The 21,077-nt window shown below is 35.1% G+C and overlaps 1 protein-coding gene across 5 annotated transcripts in view; it reads left to right on the forward strand.

The window, feature by feature from the left end:
* Positions 1 to 21,077, forward strand: part of ETV1 (ETS variant transcription factor 1) — a 97,874-nt gene that overhangs the window by 65,565 nt on the left and 11,232 nt on the right. For all 5 annotated transcript variants that reach the window (XM_086398580.1, XM_086398579.1, XM_086398581.1 and 2 more), the window contains 3 exons: positions 15,642 to 15,708; positions 17,259 to 17,329; positions 20,627 to 20,796. In XM_086398580.1, coding sequence (XP_086254706.1) covers positions 15,642 to 15,708; positions 17,259 to 17,329; positions 20,627 to 20,796 — 308 coding nt within the window. The remainder of the gene's footprint in view (positions 1 to 15,641; positions 15,709 to 17,258; positions 17,330 to 20,626; positions 20,797 to 21,077) is intronic.

The following is a 21,077-nucleotide window of genomic DNA, read 5'->3' on the forward strand; positions in this document are numbered from 1 at the left end:
AATAATTTTCTTGATTCTTTGGTTTTCCATCTATTTATATTATATGTAAATATGCATATATTTATATTAATACAACATTCTCCTTATATTTATATCATATATAAAATCATATATAACATGGTATTGAGAATGTGTAACTTTTCTTAAGAAGATGTGAACCAAATAAAAAGATTTAAGTAATCCAATGAGGGGGGAAAAAAAAGAAGAACTGATACCGTGAGGTTTCATTGCTTTAGTTTTGGGCCATATGTAATATAGAGTTCTAAGTCAGTTGCTGTTTGGCCCTCAGAGGCACAGATTCAGTTACTTATAACCAAAAAAGGATAGTCCATGCTTTTGCTCAGCCTGCTATCATCAGATACCATCAATTGGAAAGCTTAAACAGCAGACATTTAACTCTCACAGTTCTATAGGCTGGAAAGTCCAAGATCAAAACTGCCAGCGGATTCATTTCCTGATGAGTCTTCTCTTCCTGGCTTGCAGATTGCTACTTACTCACTGTGTCATCATGTAACAGAAAGACAGAGCTCTCCTCTCTCCTTCTCTTCCTTTAAAGATACTAATTCCACCATGAGGGCCCCACCCTCATGGCCTGGTCTTATTCTAATTACCTCTCCAAGCTCTCCTCTCCAAATACCGTCATGTTAAGCATTAAGGCTTCACAATGAATTTTAGGGAACTTGATCATTCAGTCCATAAAGAGTGCAGTATCCTATTTTAAAGGTACATAGGGCATCTTTTTTTGTAAGTTACCATATACCTTGCAAATGACTTCTGGAACATTTGTTTAATATTTAAGAAGTTGTTAATGTAACTTTCTCCCCTCTAAATTACATTTCAAGTTGTTAAAGTTGGACAGTACCTTTGAATTCTAATTTCAATATTGCCAATAAGATACAGTTCAGTTTTGCTTGAATAAATAGTAAAATAAATAGTTCAATAGTAAAGTTACATCTTCTGAATGGATGTGGTCTGAAGAACTGTAGTAACTGTAACCAGGGCTGATGAAAAATTAACCTGTGCCTTTCAAAATGTGTTATACTGACCACCCACTTGCGGCAATTAGGCTGACTCATCTGCATATGTCCTTCATTGCTGTCACAATATGATCTCCAGATATTTTGTTTTATTGTCTTTAGTTCTTTCATCCTCGCTAGCAATTTATTAATCTTTTTTTTAGAAAATATAATGTATTTATCCCTGAATTATTGAGTGCTTAGTTCACTTACTGATGTTGAACAAATAGCACATTAGAAAATACTTTATGTAATCTAAAGACAATGCGAGAAACATTTCATAATCCTTTTATTCAGCATCTATGATCCACAGATTGTCCTTTAAGAAGGCCTCTAGAACTCTTCATTGCTTAATTCAATATAACATAAATGTTGTGAAAATAAAAGAAGCTTTGTAAGTGAAAAGGCAACATGATTATGCTCTAATAAAGCCTGACATTAATTATGACATGGGAAATGGAAGGTCTATTAGTCATAATTATAATTACAGGAATGCAATTTCAACTGCTGAGTATTTAAGCTAAAAATTACAAAATATTATGTTAGTAGAGTAGAAATTTTTATGAAGAGAAAGGGAAAAAAACTTAAATCAGAGGACTCTGAAAAGATAAAAAACAATTGATATTTAGGGCCAATTTGATGAACCAGTACAATATGATCATGATTATAATATTAATTCTCAACAGTCCAGTACAATAATAGATGTAATTATCTATTATTGTTGTTTTCCTTCTCTGTTTCTCTAGCCTAATATCGCTGCACAAAGCAGGGACACAGGCTTTTTGTTGGTTGGTTGGGTTTTACTGAATCCAGTCTGATTTCTTCTTTTTTTGTCCCTGTGGCTGAGTTCAAAAGAATTGAGTAAGCACTGTGCTTCATATGGATACAGTGCTCTATTTAAATAAAATTGTGGCTGTTTTCCCGTGTTCATACTCGCAGAAGAGGTTTTGCAGATTCTGAGTGCCCAATGAGGTAAATATTTTAGATATTCGCAACAACATATTTTGTTAGAATTTATGTGTTCATTGACTGGTCTTTTGTTTCGGTTTTGGATAGCTAAGGGTAGTATTTTTAGGAGGGTGGTGAACACATGACACTAAAATTTAACTCAAGAAAATATCAGCACAAAATGTTCATACACTTTGATCAGCTATTTTCACTGTCAGAAAATTATCTTATGGAAGGGGAGACACATGATGAATATTTAGTGGTGGAGGAATATCACAGAGTAATTGGTAATGTAAGTTATGGCTCTCAATTGCAAATATTATGCAGTCATTAGAAGCCAGACTTTTAATAATATTTAATGAAATGAGACTATTGCGTAAAAAAATTATACACGTCAAGTGTGGCTCAGGCAAAAATAAGACCCAGTATAGAAACACTGTAGCGCTATATAGGCAGTGATAATATAGTCAGTATCTACTTTGTCTATAAAGTGCTTTGTCTTTTAATTATGCTTAGTACAGCTTTTCTAATCAGAGTATTAAATTGTCAAGTATCACCCAATTTAGAGTTGAAAAAGAAAAGTGTTCAAGTTAATCACATCAGTCCTATAAGTAAAAAGAACACTAAATAAAGAAGGACATAGTCTCATTTGTTGCAAACCTGGCTTCTATTCCTTTGTTTCCAGGGCTGCCTTAGAGAGGGAGGAGAATGCATATGATACCTGGTCGGTTTCAGGCTCATCCCTGCGCTGTGCTTGAAGCCCCATTATTTAATGCTGTTATGTTACTTTGCATTTGCGGCTGGTGACTAAAAATCTTAACCCAGTAGTTGATTGAAGAGGTGATACATTAGTAAAGTGTTTTTAACACTCAGGGCCTATTCTGTTACTTTAATTAATTTGAAAAGCTGCCTCCCCACCTTGTGTTGGAGCAGTTTTAGCCAGGAGCTGGGAATGAAGAAGGGAAAGAACTTTCAGAGACAGGAAATAAGAAAATGGGGGAAAGTGCATGCTTGTAGCTTTAGGAGAGAAGGAAGCAGTTCTAAAGGGTAGGGGCGAAAGCTGGGATCATGTTTTCTAAAGAAAAGGTTTCTGTATTTTGTAATTGTTTTTTAGGGTCATTGTGTTTTTTAGTGTCATTCCTTCTGGTACTGATGAGTCCTTCTTTCAGTTTGGAGGCATGACATATGTATGTGTTGGCAAATGCGGCATTATTTTCAATTGGGAAATTGACACAAATAGTTGTTTCATAGAATCATAAGTCTTTAAGCTCATGAAACTCTTGGGGATCACCTCATTGAAATTCCTTCTTTACACTCCACTGTAGAGATAAAATGTCCAAGGCTCATTCACGTTAACTACCATCAGTTGCATAGTTCTCCTGTGAAGCAGCCAAAACTAGAACTTATTCTTAGTGTACAGTTTACAGTCTTTCTATATAATTGTCCAAAGTAAAGTTTTTTAATTCATAATTTGTTAGATGTATTATTTATTCTTTTCTCTAATTTTAGCCTGAATATTTGCATATGATTTTGAAAAGCTCTATATGATGCAGGGCAATGAAAGCATTTGCATTAAAACCTAAGGTATGCTTTTTCTAATTTGAAGGTATTCATTTCATGTTAGATAGTCCTCAAATTTTATTCTGATTGTTAGGTACTCACTGTTGTAAGACAGGAAAATATAAAACTTCAAATGATATTTTGGATTAAAATGTGTTCTGTCTCCTTTTTAAAAATGCACCATAAACATCAAAATTTGAGATTGTCAGATAAGTGACTTTTCCTAATAGTTCTTCTGAAAAAGGATGAATGATAATTAGAAGGAAAAGTAACAAATCAGTGTCATCAGTTCAGTTCAGTCGCTCAGTCATGTCCGACTCTGCGACCCCATGAATTGCAGCATGCCAGGCCTCCCTGTCCATCACCAACTCCTGGAGTTCACCCAAACTCATGTCCATCAAGTCAGTGATGCCATCCAGCCATCTTATCTTCTGTCGTCCCCTTCTCCTCCTGCCCCCAACCCCTCCCAGCATCAGTCTTTTCCAAAGAGTCAACTCTTCGCAGGAGGTGGCCAAAGTATTGGAGTTTCAGCTTTAGCATCATTTCTTCCAACAAACACGTCATAGCCAGCTCTAAAATTCTTTGATTATGTAAACTTTGAGTTTGTCTGAGCCTTCTTTCTTATTGCACTTCACTCTGTTAAAAACACTTGATCACTTGATGGCTTAAAATACAAGAGTCATTTTCAAACTGGTGTCAGCTCAATCTATTTTTTAGTAGAAAACTTATGAAGAACTGAAATATGTAAAGAAAGCTTACATTTGGAAAAATTAGATGGGCCTTTTCTCACTTTCAATTTTAAATCCAAGCAACCCTTTCTACGTTCTCCATATACTTCTTTATCATCTAAGGACTTTAATGAAGGCCAGTAGACAAACCTTCAAATTTAGAGAATAATTATCTGTTCTTAGCATGTAGAAAAATTATATGTAGGCAGAGAAATGATCAAATAAATGCAAAATATTTAGCTCATGTTAAATATGTTAAAAACTAGAAATGTGTTTAACTTTCAACTGTTAGAACTGACAAATATATCTGGTAGTCACATAGGCCCAAGCTGGCACTGCAGTCATCAGAGTTAAATAGTCTTGGGTTTCTGAAATGGTGAGAGAAAAATTTTATGTTGTAAATGTTATTCTATGTTTTGCTGTGTTGATGGGTACTCATCTTAAATAGCAAAGAAAATAGTGAAGTAATTCCTAACACTGCTCTTAGTGAGCATTCTTGGAATTTTTCTTGTAAAATTTAGAATATGATTTTAAATTTATGGGATGAAATCAATAGCTAGTAGAGCAAGAAAAAGATAATTATTTTCTGCAGCCATATAGAAATATGAGTAAATAGTGCTTTATTTTGGGTTGAAGATGATTTGTCAGGGCCTCATCAACTGGTTCAACTTGCTCAAAGTTAAAAATAGACAATTCAGAAGGCTAAATTTACTCAGTAGTTTATTTCTAAATTATTACTATTATGATTGTTACTACTACTACACTACTACTACTGTAGTAATATCTCAGGAATTCTGTCATCAGGATATCTTTTTTTTTTTTAATGATTCCTGATTATTTACTTTATAAGAGGAGATATGTATTTTAGGGAAATTGGCCTCATATATGTTTTATGATAAATATTCTTACATGCTTAATGAACAATTGATCCATACGTAAGTAAACAACCAAAAATATTATCCAAGAAATAACAAGGAGTGGAGTGAAGGCAAAAGAAAACTGTTGAAAATGCTAATTAGATTTAGATGGAACAGTAAGAATAGAAGTAAGGGCTCCTGATACTCGGAGAAGGTAATGGCACCCCACTCCAGTAGTCTTGCCTGGAAAATCCCATTGATGGAGGAGCCTGGTAGGCTGCAGTCCATGGGGTCGCTAAGAGTTGGACATGACTGAATGACTTCACCTTCACTTTTCACTTTCATGCACTGGAGAAGGAAATGGCAACCCACTCCAGTGTTCTTGCCTGGAGAATCCCAGGGACGGGGGAGCCTGGTGGGCTGCCGTCTATGGGGTCGCACAGAGTTGGACACGACTGAAGCGATTTAGCAGGAGCTCCTGATACTTATTTTACACTTTCAGGTCTGCCATAAAGCTTTGTCATTTCCAAAATGGAAGGCCTCAAGACAGATAATTATAATTCTAATTTTTAAAAATACGAAATACGACGTTTGTAAATATTCAGCTTTACTTCATCATTTTTACTTACCTATCTTTGAACCACCATGGAAACTAGTTCTAGATACTGAAGTTTTTTTTAAACCTTGAAAAAAGAATATTATTTAAGAGTTAGTAATTGAATATATATTGACTCTTCAGCAGTCTTGTTCTGTTCTGTATTTCCTGTGGATGACATGTTGTAGGTTTCCTTATCATCTCTCCTGGCTATGTCAAGTATGCTAATTTTAGTTCAAAGTTAAATATGCTGGTAACTTTATTTATTTACTATCATTTTATTTGGCAGATATTAGAAATTAGAAGATAAATATTAAATTATTATAACATCATATTAGCAAATCTTGCACACATTTAAAACCAAAGACCATGCATTTTTCATGTTTCTTCTCATTCCTTCTTCTATAAGCATAGTGAAGATTCCTTGAGAAATCAGTTAAAGATCTACCCAGGGATTGTTGACTGCAACCACTTCGCAAAATGGCTTCAGGTCACTGGAAGAAAGAAGTATTTTCTTCCCTTCAGGGTCAAGGACCAAGTTACAGATGGCTGATAAAACCCACGATATGTTTTGACAGTATTTGGTAGTGGACTGGGTCTTTACAAATTGTTCCCATAATTGCTCATAAATAGCTTTTTTCCCTCCTAAAAACTCTAGATATTTTTAAGTGTTACCATCTTTAGTAATTTCCAGTGTAGTGATGATTATGGTTCCATGAACTTTGGCTTTTTGTACCTGATATTTAACACTCCCAAAGGCCAAGCGTTGGCCCTACTCCATGACAGAGCATCGTTTGCTTATGGTCACATTTTCTCCTGAAACAAGGCAACTGTTTTTTTTTTCCCTCTTAACATTAAAACTGTCACTTGAAGAATTGGAAAATCACTTGGGAATTTAAAGGAATGAGTTATTGGATTGTTCAGAAAATGGTAACATCTTACCTGTTTCTCTGACATCCAAAGATAATTTTCTTTTATTCAGCCAGTAATTTGTGGATTAGTAGGTCACATAATCTCTGATTTTTAGGTGCTTCAAATGTGAAAAGTGATGGTGATGTCTTCCTAATTGATCTTGTTATTATAAGAGAGGTCATGGATTGGCCTCACAACTTGACATTGCCTTTTTTTGCTTATCAGATCTCACATGAGTTTTCCTATTTCAGTTCTGAGTGAAAATAGCAAATCTCTCCAAGATTTGGTCCACTCTGTCAGTTTTTCTAAGAAATACTTCAATATGCTCTAAATCTACAGTTACAGTAAGTGGCATTGGCTAGTGATTTGATTTGAGAATTGAGACCATGGTCTGGATTTACTCTTTATGCATTAACACAGGTCAAATGGACAGGGACTGCATTTTAAGTCAGTAATGGAAGGCTGAAGGCTGTTTTAAACCAATCATATCAGTTTTACCCATGACTGATTGATCCCTAGAGGCAGAGCCCTGTAAGCATTTCTCCTACATGAATGGACTCTATAGAGCCTGGAGTTTCATTCATAAAATGGAGACTGAAAGGAAAAACATACAGACACACACACACATACACACACTGACTCTCTGGAATGTCCATTTATACAGAGCTGAAGGGTGTAGTGTTCCATCAGCTGCTGCTTTTGCCAGTTGCCTGGAAGTAATGATTAATGCTCATTGGTCCTGCCTGCATGTAACCTGACCCTATGTAGGGCCGTGCAGTGTTCATAATGTATAGTGAACGGAGAAGACAACATTCTCAAATCAGAAACATAAACAGGAACTGGTGGGTCTGAATTCCATTCAAATATGTCATTTCAGCCACACAGTGTTTGTCTAACTTGGATTTTACAGGCAGGAAAGGGGGAAGGGAGGGATAGTTGGCTTGTGAGCTGTACTAGCGTGAAAAAAGGGAATTAGAATGGGGAGGGGAGTGTACTTTTTTAGGGTGGGATTTTTAGTTTCTTTTTAGAGAAAATGACCACGATGCTTAGGCCCAGAAATGCTTATTCCAAGTGGGTGAAATGAATATACAACTGTTTTCATGTGTGCAACTTTAAGATTTGCAATTAAATGAGACAGTTTAAGGATGTACATTTGAATCTCTCCCTGTGTGTGTGCTTCATGAAAGTGAATAAGAGAGGGAAATAAATATTTTTTTTACGAGTGTATATATCTGAGTATATATTTTCAGGTTTAGAATATTGTTATAGAATTTTTTATACTCTATCCTTTAGGGACTTAACTATTTTATAGTTTAGAGAAAAAGGAGACTTTATATTTCATAAAATATTTTTACCTAACGTGTATAACTTAATGGAAATCTTTTCAAGGAATTTTTGTCAAATAGCTGATTGTTTTTGTTATCTTGTATATGCATTTTCTATTGAATTGCTTCTAATACAGTCTTGGAAATTTTACAAAAACAGCTATTCAAAGGCACATGTGAAAAACAGAGCGAGGCAAGACTAAAAGAACGACATGCATGTGTCATCGTGATGTATTTACTGTTCTCTGAAGTTTAGAAAAGTATCCTTACATGTTCCATTCTGCTAACCCTTCCACTCACTGTGGGCGCTCACAGTTCACTGTTTTCATTCACTTGTTTTTATTATTCTTAGTGTTAAAAAATAAAACCACCCACTTTGTATGACACTGGAAACATTATACTAAAGCCTGGACCTGTTAGCTATTTACTAACTGGTGTCATTTTGAGCGGGCGTCGTTACCTCTTTTGTCCTCAGTTGCATCATTCATAGAAAGGGACAAATGATCCCTATACTTTTGTGTTTTTGTGCAACAGTCCATGGGGCCGCAAAGAGCTGGACACGACTGAGCGACTGAACTGAACTGACCGAAGGATTCAATATGACTATGCTTGTAAATGTTAAAGTATTAAGGGTCCAGGCAATTATAGTAAGGATTTCTGTTGGTATGATTTTTATCTCCTAGAGATTTCCTCAAAGACTGTTGCTAGTTCTTGAATGAAATGCCAGTGTTACATCTAACAGTTACAAATACACTTTGGTGCTAAAGGATAAGACAGAATAGAGAAGTTCTTACGTTAAAGCAATCATGTTGTGTATGCCCAATAAGATACTATAGTATTAGGATGTTTCTAATGTAGTGAAACAATCCTACTCAACTTACTACTAGGACTACCTGTGTTCAAAGCAAGTAGATGAAATCATCTGAATATTGTGGTGATTCAGGGAGAAATGAAAGTGAGAAGACAATTCCTGGTGTATTTGTTTCAAATCACGTGGATTCCAGAAAGGGAACAATTCAGTATTGAAGCTCATCATAAAAAATTCCCCCACCTCAGAAAGTTTGGAGGGGCTTGTTTGGGCAACTAATGGTATCTTTTCTTTTAAACTTCTACTGGTTGTCAGAGTACAGTAATATCTAATATTAATAAATAGTCAAAGTTAAAATTGTACTTATTTTATGTAACTGTATTTCCTATCATTTCAGCTTTATTTTCAACTCTTAACAACAAAACCTCCACAGGCTTATAAAACTTGTAAAACAGTGAGCCAACTAGATCACAATAAACCAATCCTGTTTGAAGGTGGTGGTTATTTGTGTAGGATATTGTCCTCACCCTAAAAAGAGATGCTTCCAAGAGAAGTCTGTGGTAAAAGTCTGTCCTGTTATTTTAGATATGTTGTTGTTGTTCAGTCAGTCAGTCATGTCCTACTCTTTGCCACCCCATGGACTGCAGCACTCCAGGCTTCCCTGGCCTTTAGTTCTTTTAAATTACGTAGCCTTTAAGATTTAAAAGCATCTGACTGCAGATAACTGTTTAAGCTTTTTTTTTTTCTTCTCTTTTTTAAAGCTTTGCAAGCACTATTCTGGGCTTACAAAGACTGACATAGTTCTCTTTCTGTCCTCAAAGTATGTTAGCAGTAGATTCAGTACATCTGAACTGTGACAAAAGAAATATCTCTGCAGATTTTACATTATTCATTTTTACAGTTTACTAAAAATCCTAATGACAAATTTCCCATCTGAGTGTGAATGAAGTAAAACTCCAGCTTTTCTGCCTTCTTCACATGAGTTTCAATGACTAAGTTATTACATTCACATACAGATTTTGTGAGTGACAACAGATACCTCTTATAAAACTCAACATTTTAGCCATCACACTTGATTTTGCCACACTTTAATTCAAACATACTGATACTGGGCCTTATTTTTAGAACTAATTATTTTCAGGTTTGTTCCATAATAGAACGACTGTATGGGTGTAAAAAAAAATTTCTCACATTAGCATCTTTTTCAGGGAACTTCATAAAATATGTTTTCTTGATCACCTATAAAAATCTATTCACGTGGCAAGTGGATATGCAGAGGCAAAGGATGATACACTAGTATGTATGTGAATAGTTTTGCTTTTAAATACATCCTTACGAAGTTTATGCTATTTACATACCCTGGAAAACCTTTGGATTTTAAATGTTAAACTGTGAGTTTGCCAGGAAATGAGTAGAAACAAAAAAATTAAATTTAAGACAGACAAAACTTAGGCAAGATCTGTCATAATACTCAAGTTTCTTGAATGAAATTGATGCCATTATTTCTTGGTACAGCTCAATATTTTTTTGGTAAATTTTTTTGCAAAACTTATTTAAACTCCTATGTTTACATTGAAATACACACACACAGAAACATATTTCTCACCAAGTACCTGTTAATTTCTGATGTATGTCAATACACTCATTTTGGCCCTTCGCTTTTTTTTTTTTAATTTTTAAACTTTACATAATTGTATTAGTTTTGCCAAATATCAAAATGAATCCGCCACAGGTATACATGTGTTCCCCATCCTGAACCCTCCTCCCTCCTCCCTCCCCATACCATCCCTCTGGGTCGTCCCAGTGCACTAGCCCCAAGCATCCAGTATCGTGCATCGAACCTGGACTGGGCCCTCCGCTTTTAATGTGCCAAATTTTCCACTGTCATCCTTATGCATTAAACAAATTTAGGTGGACCTGATTTTCTCACATCACCTCCTCAAGGAGTTAGTTAAGTGTGTAATCAATCCATTCCTGCATTGCACACTGATATGAAAGTAAAAATCACATTAAAATACAACATCCAGTGTATTCCTATTTTACTGGGATTTCTCATTTACTCTTTGAGATTTGTATGCTTGATTAAGTTATCACACTGATTATTTTTTTCAGGAATTTAACTACAAGCATCAAATGAAAGCAAGGTGCTTTCTCCTCTTAAATAGAATTTGCAATCTGGAGTGTTTTCAGGTTTGTACACTATTTGATAACAAACAGTTTCAACACATTGTAGGGATGTCTCATACAAATGTGGCAGATAGTTCCTCTCTGATCTGGCCTGTTCAGCTCCTAGAAATTTTAGGCAAACCATGCCCTGAAGAGGAACCTTCATTCTGTACTACAGGGTAGCACTTAGGCAAACCAGAAAAGTGCCTGGCAAAAGCACAACTGCACTTTGTGAGCAGATCTTTGGTAAAGCTTCCCAAATCAGTATTATATTTCCCAATACAGCTGTAAAATGCAGGTCAAGAAACAGAAACTGAGTTTTTAGTTTCATACCTTCACATCTTTATTTAAAGGAAATTTTAACAGTATTACTAAAGGTGAAGATTTAATCAAATCAGGTAGTTTAGGGTGTTAGTTTACTCTTAACTTCCCCCCACAGTGTTTAGGGCATTAAAATAACAACAGTGTTTTGCTGCTTTGAGTTTTTGCAGCATATTAGATCAGCTTTCATCACCATGAACTCATCTGTGACAAATTATAAGCAGTTTAGTTTCTGCAAGCTGATTTGGTTGTGTCTTTATGACATGCTCTTTGATCCATAAGTTTCAAAATTAAAAAAAATTATTTATCCTAAATTAAATATACATGATTCAATTTACAGACTGAATTTAAAATTTTTTAAATGAAAGTCTAAATATAGCAACAAAATTGGGGGATAATACTGTAAAAAGAAAGCTTAAAAGAAGTACCTCCAAATATTTTGAAAATATAATGGAGCATCTCACTTAAACCTTATACATCATAAATTTATAATGAATTTAAAATCAATATTTTAAATATCACAGGTTAATATATTTATGAAGAATATTATGAGTAAGCATATGAATAAGCAATGTCAGCCATCTCAGTAGAAACCTTATATAAGAATAGAAAATTAAGATACAAAAATAATTTTGATACATAATTACTTTTTGTTGTAAGTACTGTGGTTCACACACTTTAAATACTTATGAGATTCACTTAAAAATAGATTCTGTTAATAATAAGTACCTTGTATTAAATTCTTAGTGTTCTCAGAAACTGGGCATAATGTTACCCATGGCTTGTTCCATATGGTCTTATCTTTGAAGGAAATCACTGTGATTCCCATTTTACAGATGTGGAGGTTGAGAGAGATGTTAAATAAATAACAAAATGTTTTACTCTCACAAAATATCAGAACTGAGATTTCAAAACCAGGTCTTAGATGACAAGGTATATGTTTGTAATCACTGCCATACTAATGGTCCTAAGATTGTAATTATAGATGCATATTAAGACAGTGTAAATATGCAGTCGCCTTAACATTTGTGCATAGGCTAAACTGCAGCTTATGATTGTCATTGAATTATAGAAGTTTTATTTCAGGAATAAACATAAATGAATATGTATGAAATGCCTCTATTCCCTGCTACAAAACATTTGCCTTTGAAGTCGCCACTTGGCTAGTTTGGATCTGAGTTGAACATTTAGCAAAAGTTAAAATGTAATGCCAAACTTCATTGGTTGGATTTTTTATTAGATAAGGTAGAAATGAAAGCAGCAGGCAATTTAATTAGCAGTAATTTTTCTGGGCAAGTCATTACTTTGATGAACTTCAGAGCAATGTTTATGGCTCCTAATTAACCATGTTAGTCATTTGATTGAATAATCACTTTGGAAATGTTTCTACAATTTGATTAGAGTCTGACCCACTCTGATGGTCATAAATTAACTGATATCACTTTAGGATAACATGACTTTAGTTACTTTAGGGAAATAAACTCCTCTTAACCATATTTTTTTCAGGCTTCTCTTTTCTGTATAAAGGATGCTGAATTTAAAGACAGACTGAATTTAGACAATGCAGCCAAGTGTCTCAATTTCAAGAGCTAGATGTTAATTTTATTTACCCTGAGGTGTAATAAATAGTATAAGAGCTGGCATAAACACAAATATATTCTCATATATGCATTTTTTTTTTTTCTAAATTGCTGTTTGATGCTTTTTTTTTTGGAACTTAGATCATAAGTTGAGCCTTTGGAAATGTAATGGAAGCCTGGCATCAGGTGTATTTTATGTCATTAATTTATGGCGAATTTTAAATTAGTATACTTTATACATCATAGATTAATAAGGAGAATTTATGAAGAATATTAAAGCACAGCAGAAAACAGTAAATCGTCCAGTTCGGTAAATACCTGAGTGTTCGTGAAATTACCCATCGAATCCTATCTTTGATGTCCAATGTCTAGTTTTCCAGAATATGCTTATTTTGTGTGATGTTGGAGTACTTTTATAAACTGGCCCTTCAACTTTCTCAGAAATGCTTAAACTTCTTTTCTCCCCCTCTGGGGAGGAAGGGCTACATTTAGTTCCTCTTATATATAATAGAGTTTAACCTGTACGTTTTCTAGCTGCCTCCAGAGCCAGCCAGCTGTTTTTACAGCCACACTCCAGCTGTGCAGCAGTCAGTAAAAGTATTTTGTGGCAGGGTGTCAACATCAGTTCAACAAAATGCTTGCCTCTAAGCAGCTGCTGAGCTGATGGCAGAGTCATTAACACAGTCCCTTCCAGGCCCAGCTGCATGAGGGACCTTATGCCTTGGCAATAAATCAAAATAACATTAAACATTAATTTGAAGTACCATTGGTTAAGAAGTTGGGATAAAATGGATTGCTAATTATTTGGTGACCCAGAAGATCAGCTCCATTGCAACCCTATTATAAGCACTGATATCAGAAAACAAGGTTTAACCCTGCCTTTTATAGGGTTAGAACTATAAACTGCATAATACTTTAAAGAAGGCACAGCACAATAAAATGTTTGAAAATGAGTTTGACACTATTTTCAGCTTGTAAACTATTGATTGCTAGATGCTTTTCGACGTTATTGCTATTAGGGATCGCCATTAAGATGTTTTTGACTAAGATCTTATAATGTATGCTTTTTTTTCTGTGAAATGATATCTCATATTTTGGTTGACATTTATCACCAGGCAAATTTTTAGAAAATCAGATAGACTATAAAAATGGAACATTCTGGACCTAAAAAAAATGACATCTGGACTAAATAATGGTCATTATCTGTTATAGCATGAAAGTTTATAGACTGATAAGAGCCTTTAGATTCCAATTCACTTAAATGCTATTACTTGTTCAGAATTACTACAAGGGGTGGAAAGGAGGTTGTATTCTTATATTAAATAGCAACCTGTCATATATATTTTAAACATCTAATTTTGTATGTGCTCAGTTGCTCTGTCATGTCTTGACTCTTTGTGACCCCATGGACTGTAGCCTGCCAGGCTCCTCTGTCCATGGGGATTCTCCAAGTAGGAATCCTGGAGTGGGTTGCCATGCCCTCCTCCAGGGGGTCTTCCCAACCCAGGGATAGAACTCAGGTCTCCTGCATTGCAGGCAGAGCCACCAGGGAAGCCCTTTTTTTTTTTTTTTTTTTGTATATGTTTATTTTTGTAGATGTTGCTTTAAAATCTTTAGTAATACATACAGAAGATAGAATCAACGTAATCATGTTTATGCATTTCTGTGGAAACTGTGTATGTTATACTCAGCTTTGGACCCAGGTTTTAGTTACCTAAAACTTATAAAATGTGGAACCTGAAAGAAAAAGTAAATGAAATGGCATATACAAAATTAGGCTTAAGGTCTCAGCAGCACTTTTGCACGTGGAGGGTCTTGAGGTTGAAACTTCAGTATTCACCCTGAATTGACCTCTTGTTTATGTGAGTGAACTTCCAAATTCAGAGTCAAAGAAGAGCAGACTCAGATAACATGTGACCCCGTCCTCTATTTTATATAAACTTAGAAAATAACTTATCTAAAGTCATATAGCTTTATTAGTAGTAAATGAAGGACCTGAATTTTTATCTTTTGTCTCTTAAATCTGTATTTCTTTCCCTTTCCCCATATCTAGGCTGCTAAACACATTACATACACAGCCATCACTATGACTCAAGTTTAACCATTAACCAAGTTTTGTTTTCTCAGGAATGAATTAAGTTGGTCATACAAGTAAGGCCTTGCTTTTAGGGTAGCAATGGTGTTTGCTATTGGATTTCTGCTGTTGGATTTGTTGCTGTTGAATTTGTTGCTGTTGGATTTCTCTTTTATAGCCTCACTGGCTTTGAATATGGCCTGTGGGCTTAATAAAATGAAAAGTCAGTCTTGTTTTTGTCTGAAGAAAAAAAAAAATAGCAGTCATCTTACTAGGCTGAAGTAATTATAAAAGACATAACAATTTTGTCTTTCCATCATGATTTCTAGCCAATGTTCATGAAATAAACTATGAACGAGTCTTGTATTGACCTTTGCTTTGGTTGCCACTGGGTAAACAAATTTATCCCATACGTGTCCTGAAATGTCTTTTAACTCATGATGCTGTTTGTTTTGAGGACTCCATCACATTTATGTGCTGTTGCTTAGCCTACCTTTAGTTTAGTCAGGTTGGTGTGGGTAAAACTTCGAATTCACACACCTGTTCAGGGGAATCACTGCTCACCATGGTATGGTTCTCAACCTTCCGTCTCTAGTGCAGGCCCTACCTGCAATGTTAACCATGTGTTGACAAGTTCCCCTCAGGAGACTCGTGTCTGTTTCTGTTACTTTCCTATCTGCACTCCGTCCACTGATAACAACATGTTTTCAGCTCCAGACATCTCTTTGACCGATGTTGTTTCCTCTTTCAGAAGTGCCTAGCTGCCACTCCATTTATATGAGGCAAGAAGGCTTCCTGACTCATCCCAGCAGAACAGAAGTTAAGTTTTCCATTATTGAAATTCTTGTAAATACTTGTCAACATAATCAGCCATCTTCAGGATGCTGTCACATTATCATGATATACGGGAAAAATCACTTAAGTCCACTAAACCATTGTTTTAAAACTTTTTGAAGTAAAAGTAAGATTTTTCAGGTCATGATCTCTTATATTCTGTTAACATGAGTCATGTGCATATAAACAGCTGATAAGTGGATTTCTCTGTTCTTTTTTGCCAACAACCATATCCTTTTAAAATAGAACATGTGCTTTATAGATCACCCACCTTACTGCTGTCTGCTGAAATGTATCTTCAAGGAATTTTCAGTTTTGCTTGAGAGAGCTAAGTCATTGTGTTGACATAAAATGCAGTTGATTTAAATACATTCACATTTAAATATCCTGGATTTTACATTTTGGGACAAGTAATTGTTAAGCCTCACATAAGAGGCTTAGAAAAGGTGTTTTTCTCATGGGTGTGTTATAGTAACTGAGGTGGGAAAGTTTTGTTCTAATGGGCATGGTATTTGCAAGGTCATGTATGAAAGTTCTTTTATCGGGATAGACTAACCTTTAAAGTATTTCCTGAATTATGTGCACGGTCCTTGATGTCAACAGTCTGTGTCATCAGTGAAACGACTTGGATCCATCCTTCTAGGTTGAGTCTAACATTGGTTGTTTTGCATAAATGATATCAGTAGAAATTAACCCCTGTGTTTAAAGGATAGTAAAATGAGATGGTAAATCCAGAATATACGAGACCAAAATTTTGCACAAATGCAATTTAATTGTTGTTGTTGTTAATATTATGTACCTACCACAGAGACCAATACTTATGAGAAATAAAACTGTGACTAAATTATGTGAAATTTCTTCCTAGTAATTGAAGATAATAGCAATTAAATGAAAGTCCCACAGTCAAGGATATTTGGGGGAGAAAATGATTGTAGAAAGCCATCAATTTATTTTGCATTTTTTCTAAGGATTTAGCAATAAAGGAAAATTCTTTTTTTTTTTTTAAATCTGACTTGTCTATTGAAGATGAAATCATGAAAAGGTTAATGCAGCTAAATATTTCTGTAAAGGAGTGAGGGAATAAACTGTATTTGTTTCAGTTCATCAGGGTCATAATGCAAGATAAATGTCAGTAATTCTCATCTGTTTGAATAATGAAACTTGGAAGAAAACAAAAAAGAAGATAATCTGTTTTACATCGCAGGTTTGCCAGTGTTTACATGAGCATTATTGGGTTAGTAATAATATCTATAGCTAACTTTCATATATTACCATGTGCTAGTCACTGTTCTAAAGTTGCATATATTGAACCATTCAATCCTCACAACAGCCCTATAAGATAGGTGGTTTATTTTCATTCCCATTTTATAGATGAGGAAACTGAGGCAGAGAGGTCAAATAATCTGTCCAAGGTCACAGAGTGGAAAAGCAGAGAAGTCCTTTTCTGCCTCCATTTTTGCATTCATGGTTATATTTTGAATTGTTTGTGAGTTTTATTTCTGTCATGAATAAATGTATCCCATTTCCCCTCCACAGGCTGCATGTTTGAAAAGGGCCCCAGGCAGTTTTATGATGATACCTGTGTCGTCCCAGAGAAATTCGATGGTAGGTTTTTCATTGTGTATCAAGTGTTGATTTCTGTAAGAGGCTGTGGAGAGATACCCTTACCTCTCCTGAAAGCAGTCAACATTGCTACTTAAAGATTTTCATGCTCATCACTTACGGTGCACTCAAGTCTCGCTAAACTTTGCCTCTTATAAATTCCCTTTCCTTTTCCCATTAAGAAGCTTTTCTCTTTTGTCCTATGAGAGATCCCATTTTTAAAGACAGACAGAGTATCATTCTTGCTGAGCTTTATGTAGAATAAGAGAGGGCCCTTTCCATTGCCCGACTGAGTACATGCAGCTTGTTGTTTGAGATGTATTGAAAGCTGATCCCGTAATTAACAAAGCGGAGCAGAAAGCTTGCTCCTGTGGACGCACAGTTGACTAATGTAGCCTCTTGCCTTTTATTGTTCATGAAAAGATGCATTATGGAACACAGGAGCAACATAGCTGCCCATTTAGTTAGTGATTGTGCATCCTCTTTTTTTTTTTCTTTGGAAGATGTTCATTACTAATGCGACATTAGTTTGTAATTGCTCCAAATGGATTTAGGAAAGCATTACCTTTTTAATATCACTTGCTGTGGCAATGAAAATGAAAACATCACCCCCACATGTTAGAAAAGGGTAAGGGGTGTCAAGATCGAGAGACTCTTCTTCTCTTGACAAAGATTGCAAACAGTCGGCATCTAGAAGGAGGCTTGGGTAAAAAGCAAACGGTTGATTGACTTAGTGGTTCTTCAGAGTGGTCTCCCTATTTCCTGCTTTGATTGTTTAACAGGAAATGAGCAGGGGCCTTCTGATTAGCTGATTGCACAAACTTTCAGGATCATGGCTGTAATGACTTGGTAGCTCTTGGGAGTTTTAATTGTCATTATTTAAACAGCAAAGGATATGCACAGATTACTCATCTATCTCTAATTAGTTGCTTGAAGACTACTCTGTTCTCGATGCTTTTGCTACTCTTAGACTTATCAGACAGGATGACCAGTCTTGGGAATATCTGTTTCCTTAGCCTCCCTTTAAAATGCTAAATTCATCTCAAGGTCATGGGTTAAACTCTAACACAGATCACCTTTTCAGTTTTATTCTATAATAAATGTTAGTTTTAACCTTTGAGTTTCAGAGGTGTGATGTGTGTTATTGTATTTAGCACCATTAGCAGAGTATCAAAATGCTTAAAATCTAGTTTTTTTTCTCTTGAAATAAAGCAGAAGGTCTACTTTTTGGAATAACCTTCATCAGTTCCTTTCATAGTCAGTGAGTTAACTTTTTAAGAAATGACGATAATTAGTATGGGCATGCAAGGAAGAAAAACAGTTCAAAATATAGACAAGATCAGGGTGTAATCTAACAGGGCAAAGACAGAGTCACACTTGTGTTTGGGGAAGCTAATTGTCTTGATTATTTTTTCCCTTTGATTTTTAAATACTTCTCAGCTTCATACTAAGGAAATATTTTGGGCAAAATAGTATTGGGCTTACATTTTATAAGGAAGAGAGAACAAGAAGAAAGAAAATCAAAGAATTTTTTTTTTCCTTGTGCAAGGCGAATATGATCAGTCAGTTTTATAGGCAGAAGCAATCTAAAGGTTAGAACATTTCATAGTGTTTCATTCCATCTGCAAAATTATTCTTTTGCCCCCATGAAAATTTCTAAATCTCAGAAGGAAAAACTAAGGTAAATAAAACTATCACTGAACAATATGAAGAGACACTTCCATATTCTATAGCTTAGACCAAAACAGCATAATGATTTTTAGCAGCTATTGAGTGAAAAATTTTACTTTGATTTTTTTTAAGTATTTTTTCTATCATTATTTCAAGAGGTGTATTTCTGTCTTCTGACCAAAGGAAAGTTTTAAAAAGCTTGTGATTTGGGCTATTTTATAATTCACTCTTCATGTTAGTATATCACCTTAAGTATATTCTGTCTAAATTGTTTCTAAACAATTTCCCTCTGCATGAAGGAGAGAAATTCATGCATTAATAGTGATATGCTTATAGGGCCTTAGACATTCAATTCCCAATGTGATTGGTTCCACATATTTTTGAGACAGTTTGCTGGACCTGGAAATGTATAATCAGTAGTCATGAAACTGAGTTGTGTGTGTGTGTTTTCTTTTGTTCATTCGTTTGCTTTTGGTAAAACCAAAATATCTGACCAGATTTATACCAAAGAATTGGAAACTGACACCTTTATTGCTGTAATCTATTTAATAGACTTTTACAGTTTGTATGTAGCACAAACAATCCTTTCTTGTTTAAAAATACAGCTTTACAGAAAACTCTGGTGTGTTCATTTTTATGTGTATATGTATTTTTGAATTGGACTCTCAGAAAAAGAATAACAAGCTAAACTCAAATAAGTGCAATATAAACAAGAGATAAGGAAAAATGAGAGACTTTTCATTTGCTGCCAGCTGAGCAAAGCATGGTGGCAATATGAAGGTGTGGTAGAAAGATAGCATGATGGTAATCCAGTATGCCTTGCATTACCCATGATATTTTCCTGATTTTTACTTAGCTCACAGAGTTTAAGCTGCTATTAAATTTGCTTTGAAACATTTGCATTTAAATTTTCAATAGTTTGTCACATGCAAATCAATGAGGTATTTATAAATTGTAGTTTGCAAATTTTAATTTGTATAAATAAAATGCCTGGAGCTTAAAATTGATTACTGCCTCTCCACTGTTGCTTAGAGTAGTGTGTGTGTGTGTGTGTGTGTGTTAGTCACTCAGTCATGTCCGATTCTACGACTCCATGGACTGTAAAGCCTGCCAGGCTTCTCTGTCCATGGACTTCTCCAGGCAAGAATACTGGCGTGGGTAGCCATTCCCTTCTCCAGGGGGATCTTCCTGTCTCAGGAACTTAACCTGGATTTCCCACATTGCAGGCAGGTTCTTTACCATCTGAGCCACCAGGGAAGCCCTGCTTAGAGCAGTAAGAGATGGCATTAACAATGAAGTAAAGAAGTAGGATTAGATACTATAGTTTTTAAAATGTATCTGAAGAAAACAAAAGATACAGCGTTTTTATAAGTCAGTGACATCTGTGCATTTATTTTGCCCTGCGTGCATTTATATTGACCTATGCGTAGTTATCTGTAAGTTTGTAGATTCCTGGTTTATATTCAACCATTTAACTGTGTTAAATCCCTATTTAATGAAAAAGATATATTTCATAGAAACTCTTAAATTAGTTGTGGTTTAACCGTTTTTAGTGATTATTTTAATATAAATTTTATATAAATGTCATAATAATGCTAATCATAGAAACTTAAAATGTTTTTAATTTAGGAGACATAAAACAAGAGCCAGGGATGTATCGGGAAGGACCCACATACCAGCGGCGGGGATCACTTCAGCTCTGGCAGTTTTTGGTAGCTCTTCTAGACGACCCTTCAAATTCCCATTTTATTGCCTGGACTGGGAGAGGCATGGAATTTAAACTGATTGAGCCTGAAGAGGTGAGTTTCATAGCTTCTATTTAGGGAAATCAGCTATGTCATAATAGAAAGACACATACTTGATTAATATGCCAAAAATTCACTTTTTAATTTTAAAACTTTAGGGGAACATTTTGAGTGAAAAGGTAGTCCAAAGGAAAAAAAAGCAAGCATACGTGTAAAATAAGAAATGAACATGTTACAGGCTTGTTCCAGTTGAATACTATCCTATAGAACTGATGTTGAAGAAAATCAACGGGAACATTACTGTGCATGCGCGCTAAGTCACTTCAGTTGTATCT

Source organism: Bos grunniens, chromosome 4 (genome assembly GCF_055505025.1).
Source record: "Bos grunniens cultivar Pamir isolate PY7600 chromosome 4, Bosgru_T2T1.0, whole genome shotgun sequence".
Lineage (NCBI taxonomy): Eukaryota > Metazoa > Chordata > Mammalia > Artiodactyla > Bovidae > Bos > Bos grunniens.